Source organism: Micromys minutus (assembly GCF_963924665.1).
Source record: "Micromys minutus genome assembly, chromosome: 2".
NCBI classification, from domain to species: Eukaryota; Metazoa; Chordata; class Mammalia; order Rodentia; family Muridae; genus Micromys; species Micromys minutus.
The window spans coordinates 64,688,416-64,714,215 of NC_137971.1; the positions used below are offsets into that span (position 1 = coordinate 64,688,416).

Consider the following 25,800-nt stretch of genomic DNA (forward strand, 5'->3'; position numbering starts at 1 on the left):
TCTCAAAACAAGATCCCACTCCCCATTTCCCCCTTACTCCACACAGGCAGTAGCCTAGGAGGAAAAGGTTATCATCCAAAAAAAAAAAAAAAAAAAAAAAAAAAAAGGAGGATTTCATATTGCTGCTCAAATGATCTATGTATCTGCCTCTTTCCCATGCATACTTCTTCAAGAAGATACTGCAAGGCTGGGGAGATTGGAAAACCTGAGTTCAACCCCCAAGAACCAATATATATAAGAAGCTGGGCACAGCTGTACATGATGTAACCCCAATGCTGGGGAGGGAAAGGCAGATGATTCCATTGAGCTGGTTGGCTACTCAGCTTAGCCGAGTTGGAGAGTAATAAGCCAATGACACTGTCAGAAACTAAGGCTGGCTAAGGTCTGAGGAGTAGCACTCAAGAATGGTCCCCTGATCTCCATGTGTGAAAGGGCTGTTGTGGACCTAAGAAAGAGTTGCATGAGACCAAATTGAGGTCACAGACTGAAACAAAGGGGAACCTGTAAGGAGAAGCCAGAACTCAGAGTATTTGTGCATCCACTGTATTGAGCATTACTCGCAGCAGCTAAAGTGTAGAGGCACCCCAAGTGCCAACTAACAGATAAAAAGACAAGGCAGAATAACATCAATCTCCAAGAGGGATGCTACTTTCAAAAGGACAGGGAGTTTCAACTGATGTATGACCCTGAGGATGTTATATAATGTGAAATATGCCAGACACAAATGACACTTGCATGTTGAACTCAGATGCTGTTCCTACTTCTGGGGGATTCATAAAGGCTGGAAGGCTGGAGGAATGGCATCAAGGGGTTGAAAGTAAGGATGATTTCCATTCTGCAAGATGAGACGTTTTGGGAGCTAGATGGTGTAGCAACATGACTGTTAGTGCCACCAAATCATATGCCTAAAAGTGACATAAATGGACAATGTTACATTATGTATGTTTACAACATTTTAAAGTTGCCTGTATGAGTCAAAGATCTTCATGTCCCATCTCCTATGCCCCGCCCCCCAATTAGGCCGTAGACTCCTCAGACACAGGGACTTCTAAGTGCTGTATGCCTGTGTTCTCCTGGAACTTTACTAGATCAGCCTTAGTGAACATGTACCGCACTAAGGCTGGATGGTGCTGATGCTACGGATAGAAACGTCATGAATATGGGATTTGTACGTACGTCATCATGGTGAGTGACCTTCACAGTTGAGGAAAAGTACCCTTATGCTTTCCCTCCAAAGAGACTTGTCCCTGCCACATAGCAGCAGAGTCACTGCATCACGTTTCAGAGGGCCTGGGCCTCATACTTTGGGGGTCTCGCTCGATTAGATTCTCTGGGACTGAAAAATCCACAGGCTTTAAGGCTTTCTTCATTTTATTCCATAATTGACAAATTATGTGGACAGCATCTAGCCAACATCTGCCTCAGGGTCAGCCCACAGTCCAGTTCAGCCACTGTGACCTGATGGTGACATAACTTGGGGTCAGCCAGTGGCACTCACTTTGCCTAAGTGCTTACAAAGGCACTGCTCATCTGGATAATGGCCACGCTGTGGAGGCCTCATCCCAGAACATAAAGCTGTCGGCATCCCAAATGTTCTATTTAGCTGAAGGTCCTGAATTACGCAGCTGGCCATAGCTCCCCTCTGGTCTTGGCTGCCCCATCTCATGCTTGAGTAGTGGTCCATGTGTGCCGGGACCATCTCAGCCCAGGGGTCTTTTAGTTCAGTCACTTCTCCAGTGTGGCTTACATTATAGCTACAAACAGCATGTCCCTGCTGTTGACCACAGTCATCTCCCTTACCTGTAGCCTCACTGACTGTGCCTTGTTTCCTGTAACCAACCATAGTCAGAATGCAGCAAATGGGGAATTACAAAAGCAAGCAAGTCACCTGTTAGAGGTTGTATTACACATGCTGCAGAGATGGCTCAGTGGATAAAGTGGCTGTGGTACAAGCATGAAAACTTGGGGTTGATCTCCTCAGAACTTACATTTAAAAAAAAAGTCCAGAGTGAGGGCTGGAAAGCCGACTCTGGCTATGAGCTCTGGTTGAGCAGTGTGAGACCCATGTAACACCCAGGTAACAAGCTCAGCATTGTCCCATTTATGCCTATAATCCAAGCCCTAAGGCATATAGAGATAGGATTGCTGGGGATTTCTAGCTGCCAGTCTAGCTGTAAAATTGACAAGATCTAGTCTACCCACCTCAAAAGAATAAGGTTGAGCGTAATAGAGAACACCTGCCACCCTCTTCTAGTCTTCCAATAACATACACAGTCATATGCACCAATATACACAAGGGTACATACAACACACACACACACACACACACACACACACACACACACCATACCAGTGTGATGAGGCATACTTTTAATCCCAACACTGAGAAGGCAGAAACAGCAGATCCCTAGGGCTTATTGGTTGGTCAGTCTAGTTTACTAGGTGAGTTCTAGGCCAATAAACAATCCTGTCTCAAAAAGCAGTGTGAATGGTGCTCAAGGATAGACAATGGTGCCTGTCGTCTGGACGTCACCTGCATCTTTGAACACACACACACACACACACACACACACACACACACACACACACAGTCTTATTATAGCATATTATTATAATGGCTTCTGCTTTATTATTGGTTACTGTTGTCAATCTAGTGTGTTCTGCTTTGATCTTTAAATTGTACTTCATCATAGGTTTCCCAGTACAGGAAAAGCATAATACATAGATGAAACCATCTGAACTACTTCCCTTGCTAGAGAAGGGGACATAACTCTAGAAGCCACTTCAAACTGAGTCACATGTAAGTCACAAGATAATGTTGGTCACATTTTAGGGTCAAAGACAGTTTATTTGGTTGTATAAAAGCCAACCGTAATAGCTATTATAGTAGAATGAATATCATATTGCTGAAATTGAACTAGACTAGTTTAAAACATTATCAATAAGCAGATTGAATTTTTTTAGTGTTGTGATGTTACATGGGTATACTTAGTCCCATGAAATTTATAAAAAATATTTTTAAATTATGTATATCTGTGTAGGTCTGTGCGTGTGTGAGTGCAGGTCTCCACGGATTCCAGAAGAGGATGTTGGATACCCTGGATCTAGTTACCAATGGTTGTGATCCTTTTGGTGTGGGTTCTGGGAACCCAGCTTATGTCTTCTTCAAAAACAGTGAATACTCTTAACCTCCGAGACATCTTTGCAATTCTGCTGAGGAACTTTTTACCTACGCACTTGTTGTTTAGTAAGGAACTAATATAGTCAAAGCAAGTGAAGTGAAAGAAAGTAGGGACAGGTTGGAAAGAAATCTTCTGACTCCAGGTGGTATTGAAAGGGTTTTTGTTGGTTTTTTTGTTTTGTTGTTTTTCCTTCTTGTGTCTAACTGTTCCCTACAGAAAGCTTTTAAACAATTCTCTTGAAAGCTCTCATACTTGTCAAATGGATCTCAGATGTTAACCCCAAATTAGTGGTGATTAGAAGTAGCCTTGAGGTAGCTATCCACTACCTGGTTGCTAGGTAAACATTCCAATCATTTCATCAGCCAGTTCAGGGTAGAAGGTTGGGAATATGACTCATTCTAAGAGTAGCTACAGATGTAAAGGCACATCTTGTCTTTAGATGGTCTTTAAAATGAAGTAAGATGGCTTTGAAACATCAGTGAGACATGATTAAACTGTCTGGAGAAGGTATGTTCTTCCTTTTTCCTCACAGATATCAGAGTATAAATGTTATGTTTGTCTTGTACATACTTAATGTCTTCAACTGACCAGAGATCATAGGTACCAAATTCCAGGGAAAAGGATGAGACATTTGAAGGAGTCAGACTTCTTAGCAGGTAGCAGAAAGAAGCCTGTGTTATAACACTTGTCTGGGATGTGGCTGTGAGCTGACTCGGTTTCCCTAAAAGATATATCAGACCAAATCTTTGATGGTGTGAACATGGTGTTATTGAACAACGTGGTTTTTGAGGATGTGGTTATGTTAAGGGGCGATCACACTGGATTAGGGTGGTCTCTCGACCCAGTGACTACTACCTTTACAAAGGCAAAGGGATTTAGAGGGATAAGCCCATGAGAAAGATGGCTGTGGGAAAGTGGAGAGAGAGGTCTAAGACAGGTGGCTGAAGTTAGGAATGACTCTGAGAGTCCTTCTGAGAGAGGGTGACTTTGAACGGTGTCAGAGATCAAAGGTTAGGAGTTAGCCTTAGGAAATGTTGGGAGGCAGTACTTGTAATCAATCAGATTAAGGTTGTGAAAAAGTTGAACATACCCAATCCTAGTATGTGAAGTAGTTTTGTTTCAAGGGCTCCTGTACTGGTTCTCTTGAGCCTCTGGGTGCTCATATATGTGCATTCCAGTGTTATATTTTCAAAGCCTCATTGTAAAGAAGGAAGCTTTTTTTTTTTTTTTTTAAATAAGAACCATGAGGCCTCTCTATACGGTCACTGCTGGTGGTGTTAAGGGGATTTAGCCAAGCTTGCAAGAGGGTATAGTTTGTGATCCCTGGCTCAGGTGTGAGCTTGCCAAGATCGGGGAGCATAGGTAAAGTATACTGAAGGAGAGGTTTTCCACAAGACCAGCTTTGCCTTTTGGGAGGTGAGAGAATGCAGGGATGCAGAGGGTAATGCTTCTGTAGGTAGAGGCAGTATGAGCTAAGGACATAGTAGAGATGGATGGAATAGTGAGCTCTAGGGAAGTTAACCGATCCCCCTTTGGGAAAGACTACATTGGGAATGACTTGAAAGAGCTGAACTGTTAAAATTTTAAAGTATCATTTTAGTACCATTAAGGTGTTAACTCATAAGAGGGGACCTGATCCCTCTCGCTAGATTGTTCTACCTGGTTTTAACGGGAAGCAGAGCTGAACAGAAGCCATCAAGAAGAGAACCCAGAAAGGTAGATAGAAGAACATGAAGTTCTAGAAATCCAAAATAGAAATCTCTAGAGGCTTAACTGAGGTTACATCCCACAGAAACAGTGGAATCTAAATCTGAAAAGTGGTTTGTCTCTATAAAATATGTCTAAAAACAATGGAAGGAGCTGCTAGTGGCAAGCAAGAGCAAGCCTTGACTCCTGTCAGATTACAAATGATGTTCTACAACATCCACCAGTACAGGGCAAGGCGTCTGAGCGCACCTCTCCTCTCCTCTGCCACCATGCCTTAGATGTGAGGGTGTGCACTCAGGCACACATCCAGGACCCACACATTCCCCTGTTTGTATATGGCATTGATGGATTGGTTCATTAGGCAATACACAATGGTGCTTGTCTGCTGTTTGTAGGGACAGCTTGAGTCAAGTTAGACAAGATGTAGGAATTTATTATTCTGTAGGTACATCCTACGAGGAGTAGCCCTTGTCTTTATTCTTTACCTTGCTCTGCTTTCCCCTTTGCCTTTGTCTTCTGCTTGGTTATGCTTCTTTCTCCCCCACCTGTTTCCATTTATGTTTCAATTCTCCCCTGATAACCTTCATAGTCATCTTAAATGAATTCAAAATCACCTAGGAGACACACCTTTGGATGTGTCTGTGATAGTGTTTCCAGGGGGGTTTATCTGAGCTGGGAGGACATCCTGAGCATGGATGGTCAGCACTGTCATCATGGCCTGGAGTACTGAACTTAATGAAAAGTGACAAAGGAGAGAGTGAGCTGAGCCACCGGCATTAACTTCTGTTTTTCTACATTGGACACCATGTCTCAGTGTGGTCAGTTGCTTCCCCTGCTTGAGCCATTCTCCCTGATACACCATGACAGATAATAACCTCAGACCACGAACCAGAACAAATCTTCTTTAAGTTCCCCTTGTCAGACATTTTGTCACAGCAATGAGAAAAGTCACTAATGCATGCCATATCTGGCCAGGCCACTAAACTTCTTCTGGCCCCTTCAACTGAAAGAGCTTCCTGTGTCAATTGGAGGCCCATGATAGTAAATCCATGACATTGTCTTGACATCTTTTGGAGAGCAGGAAACCCCTCCCACCTCTTGCTGCTCAGCACAGGGCCTGTCTCTTTGGTGGGATGGCTCAGTTTGTTGGTACTGTGTTTGCAGCTTGCTGTGGCCTCTTGGAGAGAAATCGGGGAGTAGAATAGCTTTGGGTATATGGCTCAGGCTGAGTTGAGATACAACTGTGATTCTTCCAACAGAGTCAGGAAAGCATCTCTCAGTGTGAGCTAGTGAGTTAGTGAATGGACAAACAGCCATACCATTAAATGCCATGCACCAGCAATGATGACCGTGGGTCACTGAATGGTTTTAATTAGCTGCATCATAAATATAAGTTTGCTGATATCACTACTAATTTTATATTAAGTAAAGCCTCGTTTGGCCCCCACGCATACATATGAGGCACAGATCCTTGAAAATTAAAGGGTAGTTTTTGAATCAAAGCACCATGGCTCCCTTCTGGGTCATTAGACCTACCATTTATAAGGGGTGTTACTATTATAAGACCATGTTGGACTTGTGATGCCTCATGTGCTGGAAAACTGGCTGAAGCATGAATGACTATCTAAACTTTTATATAAGATTCTCATTTGGTGGATCTGGGGGTGGTGTTGGCTGGTGGCATTGCTTGAGTAGATATTCCTTATCAGTTCTTCCAGTGCTGGCCCTGCTTCTGGAGGGTCGTACTTGGAGAAACTCTGCTGTGGGATAGTCTTAAGGAGCAGTTAGTCATCACAGCTTTTCCCCAAGAATCAAAGCCCTGAGACAGTTGAGAGCATTCAAGGATTGACCATTCTTAAAAGATGATCCAAAGGCAAGTAGAGGGTATTCAGTGGAGGGGACCTGAGTGAGGATGTTGTTCAAGGTAAAATTTGGCCTTTGGTTAATGTTTTACCATGATCTTTTATATCATAATCATGGTGGCACTAGTCCATAGTGGAGAATGATGCTCAGGACAGAAAGAGGCTCTGCACTATTCATAGCAAGTTCTAAACAGCAAAGGAATAAAGTAGCAATCCAACAATAGGAAACTATGAGGACTCAACAGCATCAGCCACATATGCTGACTTTATAGATAGAGGGAGCAGAAGCAGTGAGGCCAAGCAGCTACATGACTACGATTGATACCTCAGCTGTGAGTCTTCAGACACCAAGCCTCATTGGGCATGTATCCTCAGTTGTAGGACCCACAACCTAATCCAGTTCTTTTCACCCAAGGCCATTTCTACACACAGCCACTTTGCTGTTTTTGTAGATTGCCTCATATACTGTATGAATGTCACAATCACATGCTCTATAGGTTTTTGGCTCCTTTATATCATGTGTCATTATAAGCACTTTTCTGTGTTGCTACATAGATGCCATATGACTATATCAAGGTTCTACATTCTATCTACCTGATTCTTCCCCCAGTTACTGTAGTACAAGAAATACAATACTCCCAACTATGCCCATATTCTGATACATCCTTGATATGAAGACATTACCTTAGATTGCCCATGTGGGCTCACTCTGGTCCAGGAACCCTTGTTCATGGGAAACAGTAGGGCAGAGTCAAGGAGGAGGGATAGCAGCAAGGGCTGAGGCTAGAGTGAGGCAGGCTCAGGTTAAGCAATATGAATAGTGTCTAGAAGTGAGAAAAGTCAAGGGGAACAATCTCCTGCTAGCACCCTTGGAAAGCAATGCTTGGCTGCTAATTTGATTTTAGTGTTAGTCTTGACATTTCTAGAGGATGCATTTGTCTTGTGGCCTTTTGTTACAGCAGGTATAGGAAGCTCATACTTCCTGACTCACCCATGCTTCCCAATCCTAGCAGCCTTCCCATTTACACCCCTAAAAATGAAGCTATTCACTCCCAGTAGGTGAGTGCTTATTTTTATAAAACATTGTGCACATTGCATCAACATTAACTTAGTTGTGTCATTCAGAAGTTTCCAGTAACCCTGTGAAGTAACCACCTCTTTATCCTCCATCACACAGGGAGGAACCCAGGTATGCTAAGTAATGTGTTCAAAGCCACCCATATACCCGGAGCTGTGACTCTAGCCCTGGAACTCTGGTCTAATTTTAGTGGCTGCTTGACCCGTTAGTGCCACCACATTAGGCTTTGGCAAACAACCCGTGCTAGCACCCTCTGCCATTTATGGCATATTGGCCTGATGTCCTTGCCCAAGTGCTTTAATGAGGGTCTCCCATAGAAGTGAAGGTAAGGTCTATGTTTCTGCATGAGGTATCATTTTCTGTGTTTATAGATGTAGGCAGTGTCCACAGCTGGTTCACTGAAGGTCAGCTAGGGCCAAACAATAGCAGGTAAAAACATATCTGGTCCCCAGAGCTATGCGTATTTTAAAGTTCTCATCCCCACACCATGCTACACAAGCAGGCCAAGTGACTTCTGTCTTCATCAGCCTCATTGTCAGATCATCATGAAGCATCAACATTGCACAGGGACCCACCAGGCCCTTCAGGTTTGACATTAGTGCTTCACAGAAAGTAATCTGCATGTCACCTTGAATGACCTCTGTCACCCAGTGACAGTCATAGATGGAGCCACAGCCCAAGTCAGGATGTGATGGAGGTCCATTGTCACTCAAAGACAGGCTGTAATGGAGGCATGCTTTGGCTGGGTTAGAGGTGACCCTTAAAAGCCCCCAAGATCGAATCCTGACCCCTTTACAAATCTGCCAGACTTAATAGTACTATAGTATGATTTTCTCCCCCAACCCCTGACCCCCCCCAAAAAAGCTTTAAATTTATTCAAACAAGCAGAAAACCTTTTCATGGCACTGGAAATAAAGTCCTCACCCCACTCCAATTTCATCATATTCTAGAATTCTGACATAGGATGCTAAATTTAAGGAGTCTGTTTTTAACATTTCTAACCCTGAGGGTCAGAGGTTAAAAGAACTCCATTGTAGTGTTTTTAAAAATCACATTCTATAGAATGTAGTCATAGGGAGACAAAGTTTTGCTCATGGCCTGAAGAGACTATGACTCTGACTATATTTACATAGACTTCTCCAACCAGGTCCAACCACATTTGGCTCACATTTCCGTAGGAACATCCTGACAATATTACTGTGAGGGGTCTTGGTGTTGCCGTCACTGTGGGTCTACAGCTAAGCTTGTCTCAGTCCAGCCTCAGGGCCCAGATCAACATAAAATTGCTCCTTGCTTTCATAAAAAGATGCTTTTCCTAAAAGCTCCTCTGCTTGGAGTTCCAGGAGTCAAACAGGGCATGCTAAATGCCGACCCATCAGGAAGCTTAAGCCAAGAGAAGCTTCTCTGTCTGCATATCTATCCTTATTTATCTTTGGGTCTTATCACAGCCTTAGATATCCTTATGTTTTTATACCCAAAATATCTTCACACTCTCAAAACCAGTTTGACAGCCAGTGCCTGGGTGCCCACTCTCTCTGTAGTTGTCACCTACTCAGTTGTACCCTGTAGTTGTACATAGTTCTCAACCAGTGACATTGAGAAACTGGCTGAAAGTCAGTCTTGTATTTATGCTTTGATTATAGAGGTGCTGAAAGAAGTAGAACATGGTTTTCTTTCTCTCTGACTGTAAACTTGGGACAATAGGAACATGATTAAGGTCATATCTGGCCAACCACTTATGGAATCTAAGGGACAGAAACAACCATATGGGGAAAAACTCTACTGTATTAGGTAACTGACCCAGTAATTAGTGAGAGCCAAGAGCAGAAGTGACCGGAACAAAGGAGGAGGACACATTTTGTCATGACTTGGAATATACCAGAATTGCTATTGGCCAGTATGCATGTGGCAACATTAGATTTTATATTAAATTAAGTTTAGCATTCTACTTTATCCTTCGGTGTACTAAAAGTAGCCGTGTCCTCTCCTTTTGTCTAGGATTACTGCGCATGCGCTATAGTACAAATGATCAAATCGCCCTTAAAAACCTCCAGTCTGATGTTACAGAGAGGAAGCTGGACTTCACCAAGGTAACACACGTGCGTGCCTTCCAGTCAGCTAAAGGTGCTGGACTGCGAAACACAATTTACGCTTGTGGTTTGTTTTTCTTTAGTCAAACGTTGAACTAATGAACCAGAAAAATTCAACTACAAGTGATTAAAGGATTTTATAGGACAGTATAGAATCCATATGTACATTTTAAAGTAACTCTTCAATAATCACAATTTGTAAGTTTGTAGTGTCAGAGGAAAGTATGACGGTCTACCTCAATTTTAAAGTAGGAGAGGGGAACCAGAATATCATGCCATGTATCATTGTGAAGGTCAAGAGGAAATGCTTTGAAATGTAACAATCTAGTTCAGGTTGTTTAAACTGAAAAAGAAAAAAAGGTGTCAGTAGTGTGAAAGACACAAAACATTAGAAGTCAAATTTGTATGATGAAGTAATTCAGGCTAGAGGTTAAAGAATTCTACACATAGTGGTTAACATTGCTAGATTATAGCCCCTAGGTTCTGTCTAACTGATTGACTCATTTTGATTATTCTGTTGGCCCTGAGTGGAGTCCTGATATTTAACTCTTTGTGTAAAAGCCGAAACGAAGCTTTGATGCAGAGCCATTCATCACATGCATGCAAATCTTAAAGCACTTAAGCTGCCGGGCCACAGAGCTCTTGTTTCCTTCTTTATTCTGGAGGTCTGACCCAAAAGAGCTTACCTGCTGTGTCTTAATATGTTCTTATAATAGGTTTAAATGATAAACATATCTTTTTTTCTCAAAAAATGTGTATTTTTGATTTACCTCTCCATTTAGTAAACATCTACAGCTCATGCAGGGAGGGTTCCCTAACACCAGTCTCCCAAGGTAAAGGATGCTACTCTAGTTTGGCTTCTATTGCTGTGACACAATCATCTTGGGAAGGAGAGGGTTTATTTGGATTACAGTTTAAAGTTCACCATCAAGAGAAGACAGGACAGGAGCTCAATGCAGAAACCTAGAGGCAGGAGCTGAATCAGAGTCCATGGATGAATGTTGCTTAGTGGCTTGCTGTCTGATTTATTCAGTTAGCTTTTGTATACAATCCAGGTCTACCTGTCTAAGGATGGCACTGCTTATAAAGTTGATGGGATGAGCCCTCAACTTTAATCATTAGTCAAGAAAATTCTTCACATACATAAGCTAATATGATTTTCTCAATTGATATTCCCATTTCTCATATGATTCTAACTTGTGTCACCTTGTCAAAAACTAACCAGTAAAGATGCTATTCTGGACCCTAAAATGTGAGATGTAGTTGTGGGCATTCAAAGCCTATTTTGGAGGAACACACTGTGACAAGAATTTAACATGCATACTTAGTTTGTTTTCTGGGAGCAGAGTAGGGGGTAGGGCATAAGTAGGAGGAATTGTGGTTATTGGGAATGAAGGCTGGAGGAGAGGCTGGGGAAGGAAGAGTTGAGTTCTGGAATGATGATGGCACTGCTAAGATGAATTTCTACATTCAAAAGAGAGATTTTAGGGCAATTGATACAGTACAATCTTAGAATATTTCCATAGCATACATATGGCCCTGGGTTCCATTTCCAGCATTGTAGAAAGGAGAAAAATGTTCCAGTTGACCATAGTTACCTTCTGTTCTTCACATAGAGCTAGAAATTTCCAGCATGGTCCTATTGATGTTAATACTAATTAGTTTATTCATTAATGATGATACAGAATTTTGGGACCATGTGGTCAAACCCCCCCCCCACATACAGAGTGAGGGTGAGAACATGAAAACACACACACACACACACACACACACACACACACACTTGAGTATCTGCTTGTCAAATATACATACATAAGAAAAAAAAATTTAGGAAAATACAGAAATGTATTTTCTTTCTCTTTTTCTCTGTCCCTCTGTGTGTATGTGTGTGTGTGTGTGTGTTTGTGTGTGTGTGTGTGTGTGTGTGTGAGAGAGAGAGAGAGAGAGAGAGAGAGAGAGAGAGAGAGAGAGAGAGAGAGAAACATGAGCAGTTGTTCTTTGTGGTTGAGCCATCTCTTGCAAATCACAACTTCTCAACATCTGTTCTGGAATTACCTAGATCCATTTAATCTAACCCATAGTGTGACTTTCAACTTTTCCTTCTAACCAGGAGCTTTGAAAGCTTGTCCTGTGTGTATTACAAGGAAAGCCACTGCCAAATGTTGAAACATTGAACCAGATTTCTCACCTGGATTAGTGCCCAATATTCAGCCTCTCATCACTTCCCGCCAAAAATCCACCAAGGCTCTGCCTCTTCTGCCAAGTGATGGTTCAAGAGTAAACCATGGGACACACCCACTTCTTCTAAAATACATATAAATTCAAGTTTTCATGATGCTAAAATTAATGAGAAGATTATGTAGAAAATTAGGAAGATGGGGGCTGGGAGATGACTCAATCAGTGAAGTATAAGGCTTCATAAACACAGGGACTTCAGTTTAGATCCCTAGCATCCACACAAAAGCCAAGCACAGTGGTGTATAGCTGTAACCCCAGCATCAGGGGAATGGAAATTTATTGTCTAGCTGGTTTGCCCAAATTGCTGAGTTCCATGTTCAGAAGTAGTCTCTATTTCAGATAGCAACAGAGAACAACACCTGGTGTCAACCTCACCTTGTGTGTGTGTGTGTGTGTGTGTGTGTGTGTGTGTGTGTGTGTGTGTGTGTATTGTGTTGGTGAATCTATACACAAACAAATGTATATCCACAAGAAAGAAACAGGAAAATACAGAAATACGTACACAAAGAAATATTGGTTTTTCTTTTATTAATTATCCTTTCCTTATTTCCCTTGTGTCTAAAAAAATATACATGAATAGTAAATATCAACTCTCATGGCTTTCTTCTTTCATGCATGGTTCCAATATGAACAAATCCTGGGTCATTTAAAAGATTTATAATTTTTATTTTTAAGTTCTGCCGACAATAAGAGGCAACTGCACACACTGTGATTTACTAACTGCCCTCCCCCTATTTAAAAGCATTGATTCTTGTGGGTTTCCAGTGGCTGTGAGGAGGAGGGAGTGGGGACTTTTTATTTAATGGAAACAGAATTTTAGTTTTATAAGATAAGTTCTGAAAATGGATGGTGAGGGCTGCACAGCATTATAGAGCACATTTGACACAGGGAAACGCACACTCAGAGTGGGTGAGATGGCAACCCTTATATCTGTTAACTACAATAAATGCACAGGCGAAAGGTTGGTTCTAGCCAGCTTTTTACTGATGGGTTGCATGCCTGAACCCTCTAGTCATCAGTGACTGTGCAGAAAGGCAAGGGCTTTGAGATGAGGAGCAAGCGAGGCTCCCATTTCCCATGTGTTTTGAGGCCCCGTGTCTCCAATGCTTCTCTGCAGAGTGAATGCAAGTCTGAATTGCTCTTGCATCCTGGACACAGCAGCATGAGGTTGATAGATTACTCAGCAATATGCTTCTAGGTCTGCTGTGTGGCAGTAAGCAGGTACGCGGCGGGCAGAGGCAATGGTGGCAGGGGGTGTCTATGAGGAGATAGATTTCAATCTGGAAAGTACAGTCATAGGTTGCAGGGCTATACTGGCAAAGGAAAGAATTGTCTCACGGGGGGGGGGTTGGGGGGATACATATTTCAAGAACAGATCGTACTGCGTGCTTCTCCTTTGGAGATATAAATTGCTGCAGGAAGAAAGCCATTTTCACCTCAGTGGCTCAGAGTACGATTGCTTTGAGTATCTGACACTTACCTGCCTCTTATTTCAACTAAGGAAATGATGCCCTTCTTAGTCATATGCCTCACGGCATAAATGAAAAGCAAACACAGTCGATAAGAAGCGTGAAACCATAAAAACAGTTACCAGTTCTACAAAATCATGCTGGAAATACTTAAAATAAATCAATATCTTAAAACATTGAAAAGAAATCAACAGCAGCATCTATGTGCAAGTGATTGAAAAAATATTTTCTTGGAAGACAGTGGTCAAGAGACTGTCTGTTACCAAAGCCAGACTCAAACCCAGCCCAGCTCTCGTTCATCTTGAACATGTATCACTTTCAAAACTGACGGTTTTCTACAACCTTTCAAATTATGTCTTGCATCTTTTAACTTGATTTTACTTAAAGGAGATTTTCATTCAAAGCCACCTTTAGTTAATCTTTAGTTAAAAGGTAGAGGGGGTATCACCCCAAAGTAGTTTGATTTCAGACAAACTGTGCGTTTCTAATTTGTTTCTTCTTCTTGGCGTGTGTGTGTGTGTGTGTGTGTGTGTGTGTGTGTGTGTGTGTGTGTGTGTAACTATATTCACTTGTGCATGTAGAGGCCAGAGGTTTACCTCAGTGTCTTTGTTGATTGGTTTCAACCTCATTTTTGGAGATAGGGTCATCTTGACCTTGCTTCCCCAGCGCTGTGGGAGGGAGGGAAGGAAGGAAGGAGAAAGGGAGGTCATGATGTCATGTCCTGGTTTTCTCATGGGTGCTGTGGATTCAAATTCAAGTTCCCATGATTGTGCAGAAGCACTTCACCAAACAAGCCATCTTCCCAGCCATAGGTTGTATATTATATTTGATTATCTGTTGGTCTCAGTGAAAAAAAAAAACTAGATTTGATGAATAAAACATACCTTACAGGAGTATTGGAATATATGTTAAAGGCTGAAAAGTCCTTTGTTTCCTTTTTAATTTCTCTAATTTTATTTTGGGGATCCTTTGTCAACCCTCAATCTAATGATGGTTCTGATCCTTTGGATATTGTCTCTAGGCAGTTAATTCCAGCAGACCACAAGGGTTTATAATACTCAATATGCACCTGGCATGTGAATAGATGTTCAATAAATATTTGTCATCTGACTCACTAAGCATATGGTTTGCCTATAACTGTAATGTTATAGGAAAGTTCAATGAGATTCTTCTGTTGCTTTGATCACATCAATTAACTACTAATCTCTGATGAGTTATGGGAATGAAGTTTATACAAATGCTTATAATAGTGTTTATTGTTGACTTGACAAAATCTAGAATCACTTGGGAGATGGGACTTTGGGAAAACCTGTTGGGGCTTCTCTGAAGTTAACCGATGTGGGACTTATCTTAATTGTGGGTAGAACCATCTCACTTGTGAGATTTGGGGCCTTTTTATTGTGGACACAATGTGACAAGCTTCTTTTAGCTGCTGCTGCTCTGACTTTCCTTCCATGATGGATTATATCTTGTACTGTGAGCTAAATACACCCACTTACCCTTCCTTCATTTCATCCCTCCCTCCTTCCCTCCCTTCCTCGATCCCTCCTTCCCTTTCTTCCTCCCTTTCCTCCCTCCTTCCCTCCCTCTCTCCATTTCTCCTTCCTTCCCTCCTTCTCTCCCTTTCTCCTTCCTTCCTTCCTTCCTTCCTTCCTTCCCTCCCTCCCTCCATTTTTCTTTCCTTTCCTCCCTCCCTCCCTTTCTTCTTCCTTCCCTCCCTCCTTTTCTCCTTCCCTCCCTCCCTTTCTCCTTTCTTCCTTCCTTCCTTCCTTTGTTCCTTTTACTTTTGTCAAGGTTTTTTTTTTAAATCACAACAACAGAAAGAAAACTAAAACAAAGCTCACTTCCAGAGTCACTGTCACACTGTCATCTCTCTTTGTTCTTCATCCTTTGCCTGTGCAAAAGAGAATCAGACAGTTTTTCCTTAGCATGGTTCTGACCAGCACAGATTCAGCCAGGAACAGTGTCACCCCAAATAACAAGAGCCTAAAAAAATAAGTTCAGATTCACACATCTCATTGTCACCCTCTCTTCTTCCTTTTTGATGGAGTAAAAAAAAAATCACAGTCACACTTTCCAGGTCGTGAAACAGCAGCTGGCTCTTTATCCAGCCTCCCCTGGGCCTCTAGGACCTATTGGGATGATGCCCAAGGCCTGTGCCTCCAAGGAAGCCCTCAGCAAATATGTCCCTGAGCTCTGCCTGGAGAAACCAGACTGTCACTGTCAGTATCAGGGTCTTTTCTGTGTGAGCTCCAAGCATAATTGGCAGATCTTTATTCCTAGCAATGCAGTCATGCTGATTCCAAAGCCCAGACTCTCGCAGGATCTTGAGCCCAAGACTGGGGCCCGTTGACATTGGTGATTCTAGTTCAGTGTGTGGGGGGGTGCCTTCTAACAATCTCCATTTCAATCTTTTTCTCAGATTATAGCCATGCAAATCAGAGCTTCTCTGAGGTCTGGGGTCTCTAAGAACCACGACTCAGAATGGGTTTCATGTCCTAAGTCAGGTCACCCTCGTTCCTCTATGTCTATGTAACCCCAAGGACCATCAAGGAGCTGGTTACAAATACAGATTCTAGACCTCATCCCAACAGATCCTTACTCAACTTAAGCCAGGAGATTGAGGTGTTCAGGTATCTACTCCCACACTGTAAGATGTTTTTTAAACACTAGTTGTCACTAGTCCAAAATTTGAGGAAACACTGTCCTTGCAGACTAAGAGCAACACTGCAGGTTCCAAGTTGGGTTTTATTTTTTTCTTCCAAAGATCAATGTCAAAGGAATTCCCACTGGGTATGATTACACCCATCGAGGGGTGCACAGGAACAATTATTATCAGAACTAAATTTAACTAGGATGGGAGGGGCTGTGTACTGTCAAATGGGCTCCAGGTGCACTGTCATTTTCTTGTATGCAAATTGTAGCCATGGGAGTGCTACAGGGAGAAGAATGGAGTAGGGAGAGTGCCACAGAGACAGAGATGCAGGAAGCCTGCTTGAAACAGACACTCTAAAAGCACTGACTCCCTCTAACCTATGTCCAGACCCCTAGCTTCTACTGATGTGTCTAAGGTGGAGGTATGGGCATCTGGGTCTTGCAAACTATAGGCAATTATTGTTCTGTTCTGTAGTGTCAGATATCCTAGGAAGGTGTCTCCACTTGCCGCTGGAGACTCCACTAGGTTGACCTTGAACTTCGGAATGACCTTGAATTCGAAGGTGTCAGAGTGACTGGAAGTGATGCTTGAAGTGCTATCCTTGTCCAAGAGTTGAAAATATTTTGTTTTTTAAGCCCCAAAGGAGGTTTAAAATGGACTCTCCATTTCCTACCCCATCTCTGGTCATCTTTTGAAATTTGAGACTTCTCAAATTTCTTTACAAAGTAAATAAAGGCATAGAAACTGAAGGGCCAGGGCATGGTTGCACATGTACTTAATTTCAACCTTTAGATGGCAGAGGCAGGCAAATCCCTGAGTTCAAGGCCAGGCTGATCTACATAGAATACTGCTTACTGGCTTGCTCCTCATGGGGTGCTCAGCCTGTTTTCTAGTTGCACCCAGAAATACTAGCCTAGGGTCTGCATCCCCCACAGTGGGCTAGGTTCTCCCATCCCAATCACCAATCAAGCAAGTGGGTACTACAGACTTGCATATAGGCCAGTCTTACGGAGGCATTTTCTCAACCAAGAGTCCCTTTTCCCAAATGACTCTAGCTTGTGTTATCACAGGGTTGTGTGCAGATGTCCATCTGCATCTACCTATCCTCTACCACATGTCCAGAGAGAAGAGAACACTCAGTTACTTAAACAAATGAATATTAAATCTGTCATAAAGAAAATGCGAATCCTACCCTTGTTCTCTGACATCTTGGGAAAGGCAAACCCGGAGCTTTCTTTCATGGTACCTAGGCCCATCCCCTTAAAATGATTTCTATTAAGATAGCAGCCGACCAGCTGTGACTGTTCATGCTCTCTGAATCACTTCCATCAGGATTACTGCTGTATGCAAGTGGGCAAAGTCCTCAATACTCTATACTCAGAATTTCAGACCTGCCTGGGGAACCTGTGCTCACAACACTCTAGGTGATTCTCCAATGTGCTAGAGTTTGAAATCTGATCTTGAATGCTTGTGCACCCTAGCGATGCTTCCAAGACTGTAGTTTTTACCATTATTTCAGAGTCTTAGCAATTTTGTGCACAAGTTCCAGAGGGCCCTGACACACTGAGTGCTGAGCTGTGGTCTCACTAAGTGCTGGGCTATGGTCCCACTAAGTGCTAGGCTGGGGTCAGCCTTCTGCAGCACTCAACACACTTACATGAAAACACAAGAAGACAAGGATTTTCTGTTCTGTTCTTCATCTGGTTAGACACAGTATGAAAAGAGAAAGAAGCACAGCAGTGATTTACATGAGGACTTAAGAGCTGCTCATTAGGAAGCATGGAATTCCTTGATCATTTAAAGTGTGGACAAATGCTCCTCAAAGAGTAGCACTGGGCATAGCCATGCTCCGTGTACTGGCATACGTCTATCTTGGTATATCTTATTCTGGTAAGGGAAGCTGACTGATTGGCTAGTCTGGGAAATGGAACTTGGGCATTTGGTTTTCCTACAGTGTCCAGAACACCACTTCCTCACCAACATACCTGGGCCTCCATCCCTTCAGAATGCTCAGGTTTGATATCAAGGGTGCCTTAAAGGCCTTAATAAAAAATCCAAGTGTTCTTTCTCTAGCATCCCCATGACCTGTAAGAGTTTACTACCTGTGTTCCCATGAACTGCTAGAATAATTGAGATTTTTTTCTACTTTCTAGGAGAATACAAGAATGATATCACCTGTCGTCATTTCCAGGCTGATTGATGAAAAGAAATCAATGGAAAATGGAGCCGTGTTGTCACAAGCAATTACTCAGCCTCAGATATGTCCTGTAAAGCCAGCTTCGGCCAGGCGTGGTGGAGTGAACATTCACAGGCTATTTGCTTCATCTCCAGATGGACTGGAAAATTTGGCTCCATCAGATGAGCAAGGACTAGAGACAGAACCACTGTCTACAGGGGACAATCTAGGCAAAGGTCCCCACAGTGGGTTCTCATCTATTACTGTTACTGCCCGACGTGTGGGGCCTCCAGCCAACAACTTGGTATTGGACACTTTTAGGGGCCCACTGTATCCCAAGTACAGGACCAAGGATGATCTGTTCCAAGGTCCCCCAGTTCTGTCTAGTGGTGTCCATCCATGTCAGGACAATAGAGCCTTCACTTGTGCAGAGTTTCCCAGCAATGGCTCCATAGAGGGGCTGAAGGTTTCCCAGGCTCACTCAAGACTGTGTGCAAAGCAGGACTACTGTGTCACCCACATGGAGGACAACGAAGAGAGTTTTTCTTCAGACAATTCACCATCAAGAAAAGTCCCACTGGTGTTCAGTTCTTGTGTCCATCTCCGGGTGTCTCAACAGTGTCCCAATGCCGTTTACTATTTGGATAAGTCTCTTTCTGTCCCCCTTGAGCAACCTCATATTGCTAGCCCCAAACTGCACAGGTCTGTCCTGTCTCTCAGCCTCCGTTGTAGTTCCCACCAGTTAACAGCAGATGGAGTAGACAGCACAGCTAATGGAGAGCCAATCAGCAGAGCTCTATCTCAGGAACTCTTGGAGGGAAAGCAGGACCTCCCAGGCTCACAATGGGACCAGCCACGAGGTCACTGGAAGGAGAGCCCAGCATTGGTGCCAGTACATTTGGGGAGTGGCACATGCCCCTGGACTGGCTCCCCTCCACTGGAAAATGTCAAATTTGCAGATGTGGGAAGGAACCAGGTTCCAGTAAGAAAGAAGAGAGAGGATCGTGCAACATGTACCAGTAGCAGCCATTCCAACCAACTCTCCATCCATATTCCTGGCTGGAGTTACAGGGCTGGTGAGTAGATGTCTACCTGTGGGAGTGTGCCCAATATCAGTGCCCAGCTAAGGGAGTGCTATTGAATTTCTTCTGCAGAGCTCATCCCAGAATTCACATTGAGCATTTGGTCATCTCTGCCCCAAGTCAGCAGCTCATAAGTTAACACTGACGGCTGATTAGACAGATGCTCTCAGATAGCACATTTGTAGATAACAAGAAACCTTCTCTCGAGATCCCTATCCCAACAATAGTGCCAGGCCATACAGGCAACCCATAGCAAGCAGTGGATCCCAGAGCAGCTGGGATAGAGCATGCTCACACCACATTCCGAAATAGGGTAAGCAGAATAAAGCAACACCCAGGCCCATATTTTGTTTTGAACTCCTCAGGGGTCCACTGACTGAGTATTGAGAGTTCTGGAATTCTGAGGTTTTTACTTTTTAATCGTATCATTGATAAATGTGTTAGCAGCAACATTTAAAACTACACCTGAGTTGTATGATCTCTCTCCTCTGTCTCTGTCTCTCTGTCTCTCTGTGTCTCTGTGTCTATCTCTCTGTCTCTCTCTCTTTCTGTGTGTGTGTGTGTGAGAGTTGTGAATATAGTAAGTACAGTGTTTTCTTATGAGAAAGTTGGACGTTCTTTACCAATCATCAGCAGGAATCATGTGTCCTGGGTTGTGTCTGAAGCATCCTGGCTGGGCTTTGTTGCTATTTCTGCCATTTCAGGGCCAGACAGAATTTCCCAGGTGGGCTTTCCCGAGACCCTTTGGCTTTCAGGAGAGGAAACGAGTCTGTGTTTGAGGAGGGAAGCAGCCCAGATTTCTCTGTCTCTGTCTTGGTTGTACTTTCTGTGAGAGTGACTGGTTTATGAGTCATGGACTTTCCACTTGGGGAAAATATGTGAAAGAAATAATAGTAAAACTGAATATGCAGCATATGCATAATAATTTTATAGCACGAATTTCTTATCCATTTAGCATTTATTAATTAATAAAAATGACTGTAAAACACTTAAAAACTATAACGCATGTGGAAGTGTTAAATGATGCAATTAATTTTAACAAGTGTAGATATATTGGATGTTAAGAGATCTTTAGCGTCGATTCGATATGATGTTTGGAGTGGTTAAACTATTGAAATGCCTGCTTAGAGGAAAATGCAAGCCGTCATTCTATGTTCCAAAGATAAGCACCACTTTTGTATTGAAGGCAAGTGTTCAAACTGAATGCTCCGTCCTCCTTATTAATGGTGATTCCGGAAATAGAGAGGCTGCACTCTCTCTAAGCATGACTAGATGCTCTGTTGCATAGTAGAGAATAATCACTTGGAAATTTAAAAAACATCTCACCAAAGGCTCTTTAAAAATAACCATGTCCAAATCACCAACATATCTCAGGGCAGAGTGGCTTCCCCATGGCTTTGAAAAGAGGATGGTTGTTCTTAGGTGGGTTAGTGGAGGCTAGCTCTACCTCCTGTGGGGCTGACATCCCTCAGAATAGCCATGTATCCTAGAGACTGTAAATGTATTTAGAGCCTGGCTCTAAATCATAGAACTGAGTCCTATCATTTGAAGAAAGCCACAGAGGCTCAAAGAACCCTGAGCATCAGTTTCCTATTTTCTAGCTCAATGAATGTGGACAGTGACACAGCCACTCCAAGCTCTTTTTCTTCACACAGTAATTAGTGCTCTTAAATGTCTTTAGGCTTAGGTTTATTTTCTGTTCTCTATTAGCCCCAGATGAAATTTTAAAGAGAAGAAGTACCACCATGTGAGCCTTAGCAGTTTCTATCCTAACATCCAACACCAAGGAAGACATCAAGGATTAAGGAGATATTCAAAGAAATAATTCTTCACCCTAAGGCCCAGAAGACAGCAGGGAGCCATATGTTTTTTTTAGAAAGCTGTGCTCCACTAGAATAGGGGCTAATTTATTGCTTGAGACATGAGCCTCCAATGTGCATGAATGCACACATGTGTGAACACATATATACACACCTACCTGGTTTGCATACACACTCACTCATGTACATCTATACTAATTTGCAGTGGGCTACAATTCTTGTTGGATAATGAGAAAGCACCTTTCTCCATGCCACAGAATTCCTGCCTGAAGTTTACAAGTGCAATTGACTAGCTCTAATGATCCCAGTCTATTCTGGTACAGGGAACGTCATCATTGCAGGGAGCATTTGCAAGCTCATCTGCCACCCTCACAGAGCCTTTTAGCCTTAATGCAAGAACTCTCAGATATGGCCATGCTCATTAAAACTTGGAGGACCCTTCCATTTCCTGTCAGCAACTGACATTGTATCAACAGCATTCTTGATAGCTTCCTGTGGCTACATACACTTAATGGGCTTCATCCTTCTTACAGTCTGAAGCTAACTCCTTTTATCTGAACCCTACCCAAGCAGAATCCCCTCTGGGCTACCTTTGCTGAAACCCAGCTGCCTTTGTAGGTGCTGCATGGGAGAGTCCATAGATAGAGTCAAGACAATTTTAGCTATAGTCACTAGATCATTGGATCAAACGTTCTCTAGATGATATTCCCAAGTAAGCCCTGAAGATAATACTCAGGAAGATTCCTAATTTGGGGGAAGATGGAATACATGCAACCACATCATGGAAAACAGGTAGGTTCTGTCCTGGGAAAAAAACTGTCCAGCAAACATTTGGGACTGAGATTAAGAGTTGATTCTATTTCTGCCTACCTTCTTGGACCTCAATGCTTTATCTTTACTGTTATGAGCATTCTGCTGGTACTGTAGAGGTAAACATTGTACAAAACTTTGCCCCTGTCATGAGGGAAACTTCCATCACTTTTATCACTGTTGTGCTCATCATCAGCATGAGGAATAATCATAGTCTATGTTGTTTAAATGCTCAATGCCAGATCCTGGCTTATATCCATTATTTTAAATAATCTACACAATTATGCAGGGAAAGTATCAGTTACCCCTGTCTTGTAGACAAGACAAACAAGGCTCAAAGAGAAAATTATTACCTGAGTCTGTGTGTCCATTAAGAGGTAGAGCTGCTGTCTGTGGCTCCTGTTGCGTCTATGCTAGTGATAACCCTGGGCAGGGTAGTCAGGTTTTTGTGGTACCCAGTAGTTGGTCTGTCCCCATTGTCGCCATAGAAAGTGGTATTTGAAGACAGCTCAGGAGCATATCCTGGGATGGTAGCATAGTGGGCTACAAATGGATTTCTGATGAGATATAGTAAGTTTAGTTATTGATTTAGTTAAAGCTCGTCAGCTTAAAGCTCCTTCCCTAACTCAAATCTGGGTTTCTGTGTCACTCTGTAGGAATTTTAATGTTGATCTAAATGATTCTGACCTCAATGTGTGTAATTGATTCATTACCGATTCTGATATATTAATTATTGCTTCGCTTGTTTTGTTTCTGTGATCCATCTCTGAAGCTCTTTGTCTTTCTGAGACATCCATGTAGATACAAAGCAAGAGATGCTGTTAGATGCTATTGGAGAAAAGACTAAGGAATATGAGGCTCTGCTCTGTGGTAGGCCCATGGCCAGTGTATGTGCTCTAAAGCCTTGATTCTCAACCTTTGGAGGATGCACATCAGATATCCTGCATATCAAATATTTATATTGTAATTTATAACAATAGCAAAATTACAGTTATTAAGTAGCAACAAAAAAATTATGGTTGGCGGTCTCCACCACAGAAGGAACTGTATTAAAAAGTTGTAGCATTTGGAAGGTTGAGAACCATGGCTCCAAAAGCATTAGTCTGATTAGCCTGAATGAATAAGCCCCTGCCAGGCCACTGTGTTGCTACCAAATATGCTTGTGTTTCTGGGTATGAGGTGTGCATAGTTATCTAGCTTTATTTTATTCCACATCAGGTTTACCAGACAAGAATATGCCTCCTGAACTCAGGCCTCTCATCCCAGAGCACTTATTTCTACAGGGCTCAGAAGTCATGAGAAGAAATGTTATTTTGCAAACGTATCTGCACACCCCCCCATAAGCTAGAATTAGATGAATCAACCTTTTGTTCTTTTTTTCCCTTCACTGTCCTCTACCTTTCTCTTCCTTTTCCTCCTCCTCTATCTCCCTCTTTTCTCCTTCCTTCTCTTCTTCCCCGTCTACACCCCCTTCTTCTTCCTTTTATCCCCTCTTCTCAACTCCTCCCCTGTCCTCTCCCTTCCCCTCCCTTTGTCTTCCCTTCCCCTTTCCTCCTTTCCCTTCTCCTCTTCTGTCCTCTTATAAAGGAAAGTGTGCTCATTTTCAGAGGCCACATGCTTTGTGTGGCATTTACTCATCTCTGCTGTTCTTATGAGAAAGCATTGTGATGCATAGACTTATATGGCTGTTGCCAATAAAGCTTTATGTACAAAGCAAATGGTATGGGAGACTTAGCCTGCCTATGATTTGTGATCTTTGATCTAGAACAGTCCTGCATTTTGTGTTCTTGGAACTAGACTGAGGTGGAGATCAATAGATAACCTAGATCCTAAGGTGTGCTTGTGAGAATGACCATGCCTTGAAGAAAGATGAAGAAGGGATACGCAGATAGGGAAGGTACTCTTGATGTACAGATAAAATGAAGGTCACAGCCACCTCAGGATTGGGAAAGGCTCTTCAGTGTTGCTCTGAGCTGGAGCAAGAAGGCTGGGCTTTGTATCCCAGGGAGTAGATGTGACCCTGAATGAGAAGCTCTTGCTTGCTGGTTAGTTCTCTAAGGTGGACTAATGAGGGATATCTCCCCAGAGTGTGCCATGCAGTGCATGTAAGAGCTGGCCACCCTTCTACTTTCCACTGCACCTCTTATCACTCTTGGAAACAAGTTAAGAATCTTCTACCTAGGACAAGATTGTGGGTGAGACATAGACTGTCATCTTCTCCCCTATGTGAAGATAGTGGTGAACTATTCTTTCCTAGTCACCTAGGCTCACTCAGGAGCACACTGGGAGAATGGACTTGGACCGTGGTGAAGGTGTTGCAAAGTGTTCAGACCTAGAGACAGTTTTGTAACTCTTTTGTACATTTTAAATAAAATATTTATAGTATTGATGATTAAAACATTATTAATCCTTTGCAAGTAACAATTAAAATATTGAAGTAATTAAACTAATTTCTTCACTTCTTCCTTCTTTTTTCTCAGCCATTTCTAAGGTTTGTTCTTCCAATTCCTTCTATACCCCTCCCCCACACACTCTCAGATTGATAACTTCTTCTTTCCTGAGTATTGTTTTACACACACACACACACACACACACACACACACACACACACACACACACACACTATGGCAATATCAGTGAACATGTTAACAAGGAAGAGAAGGTCGCAAAACTCACAGGGTCACACCCCTGGACTAGGAACTACAAGCAACTGATGAGCAAGGGAGAGCTAGCCTTTGCAAAGGGTAAGCCCTTCTATGATTGTCCAAGACAAAGGGGTCATCCTGAGAACTGTATATACACAAACAACAAAAATGGACTCAGCCGAGGTGTGTGTTAAAAGAACCAGCAGGACTTGCCAGTGGAACAGATGGATTGTCAGCTGTAAGGACAGGGATGTCCGGTGTTGTGTCTATTCCTCTGGGTTTTCTGAGGTTGCTCTTGTCTGAGAACTAACGCTATAGCCACAACTTGTCCAGATGATAAGTGGGTGCATGGTCATGACCAAGTAAACAGTCTTAGGGTGGTGTTTTCTCACCTTCCCTGAAGCAAGAATTGGGAAAGGCAAGTTTTTATTTGTTAACTACAACATGAGCCAGGGGGTGTCTTAGTGTGCATACGAATGCAAAAGAAACTGGAACTACATCTCAACAGTTTGAAGAGAGCAGGTGTCAGCAAAAAGTGATGCAGCCCAATCCCACAGCCATTGATGCTCATTTACACAATGTTCCCTGGCTACTTCTATACATAGTGAAAGAGCTTGAGAATTGGAAAAGAAACTGTGCAGCCCACAAAACTAAAATATCTGTCACCTGGGCTTTTAGACAATGTGTGCCTTTGTGCAATGTTCACCCTTTTAGAAACTTAGGTCACTTATCAGCTAGAGCCTCATCAGTTTAGTAGGAGAGGTCACTTGAATTCTTCTTCCATTGAGGGAAGGGTTTTCTGTCATTTTAGCTGTCAGAAAAATTATCAGGAAAATTCTTAGAATCTGATGGAGTGAGGCCCAAGCAATGGAAGGTGTTTTCTTGTCCTCTACCCCTTCCCACCATTAACTCTAGGGCTTCCTCCTATCTTCTGACTAAAGCCTGACAAATTGCCTCTTGCTCTTTTCCTATTTCCTAAACTATT

At 42.7% G+C, this 25,800-nt stretch overlaps 1 protein-coding gene across 1 annotated transcript in view; it reads left to right on the forward strand.

Moving 5' to 3' along the window:
- Window positions 1-3,667: 3,667 nt before the first annotated feature.
- Window positions 3,668-25,800, forward strand: part of LOC308416602 ((E2-independent) E3 ubiquitin-conjugating enzyme FATS) — a gene marked incomplete at both ends in the record, with an annotated part of 90,028 nt that continues 67,895 nt past the window's right edge. Inside the window, 3 exons of the mRNA XM_080911646.1 lie at window positions 3,668-3,689; window positions 9,828-9,928; window positions 18,436-19,534. Coding sequence (XP_080767772.1) covers window positions 3,668-3,689; window positions 9,828-9,928; window positions 18,436-19,534 — 1,222 coding nt within the window. The remainder of the gene's footprint in view (window positions 3,690-9,827; window positions 9,929-18,435; window positions 19,535-25,800) is intronic.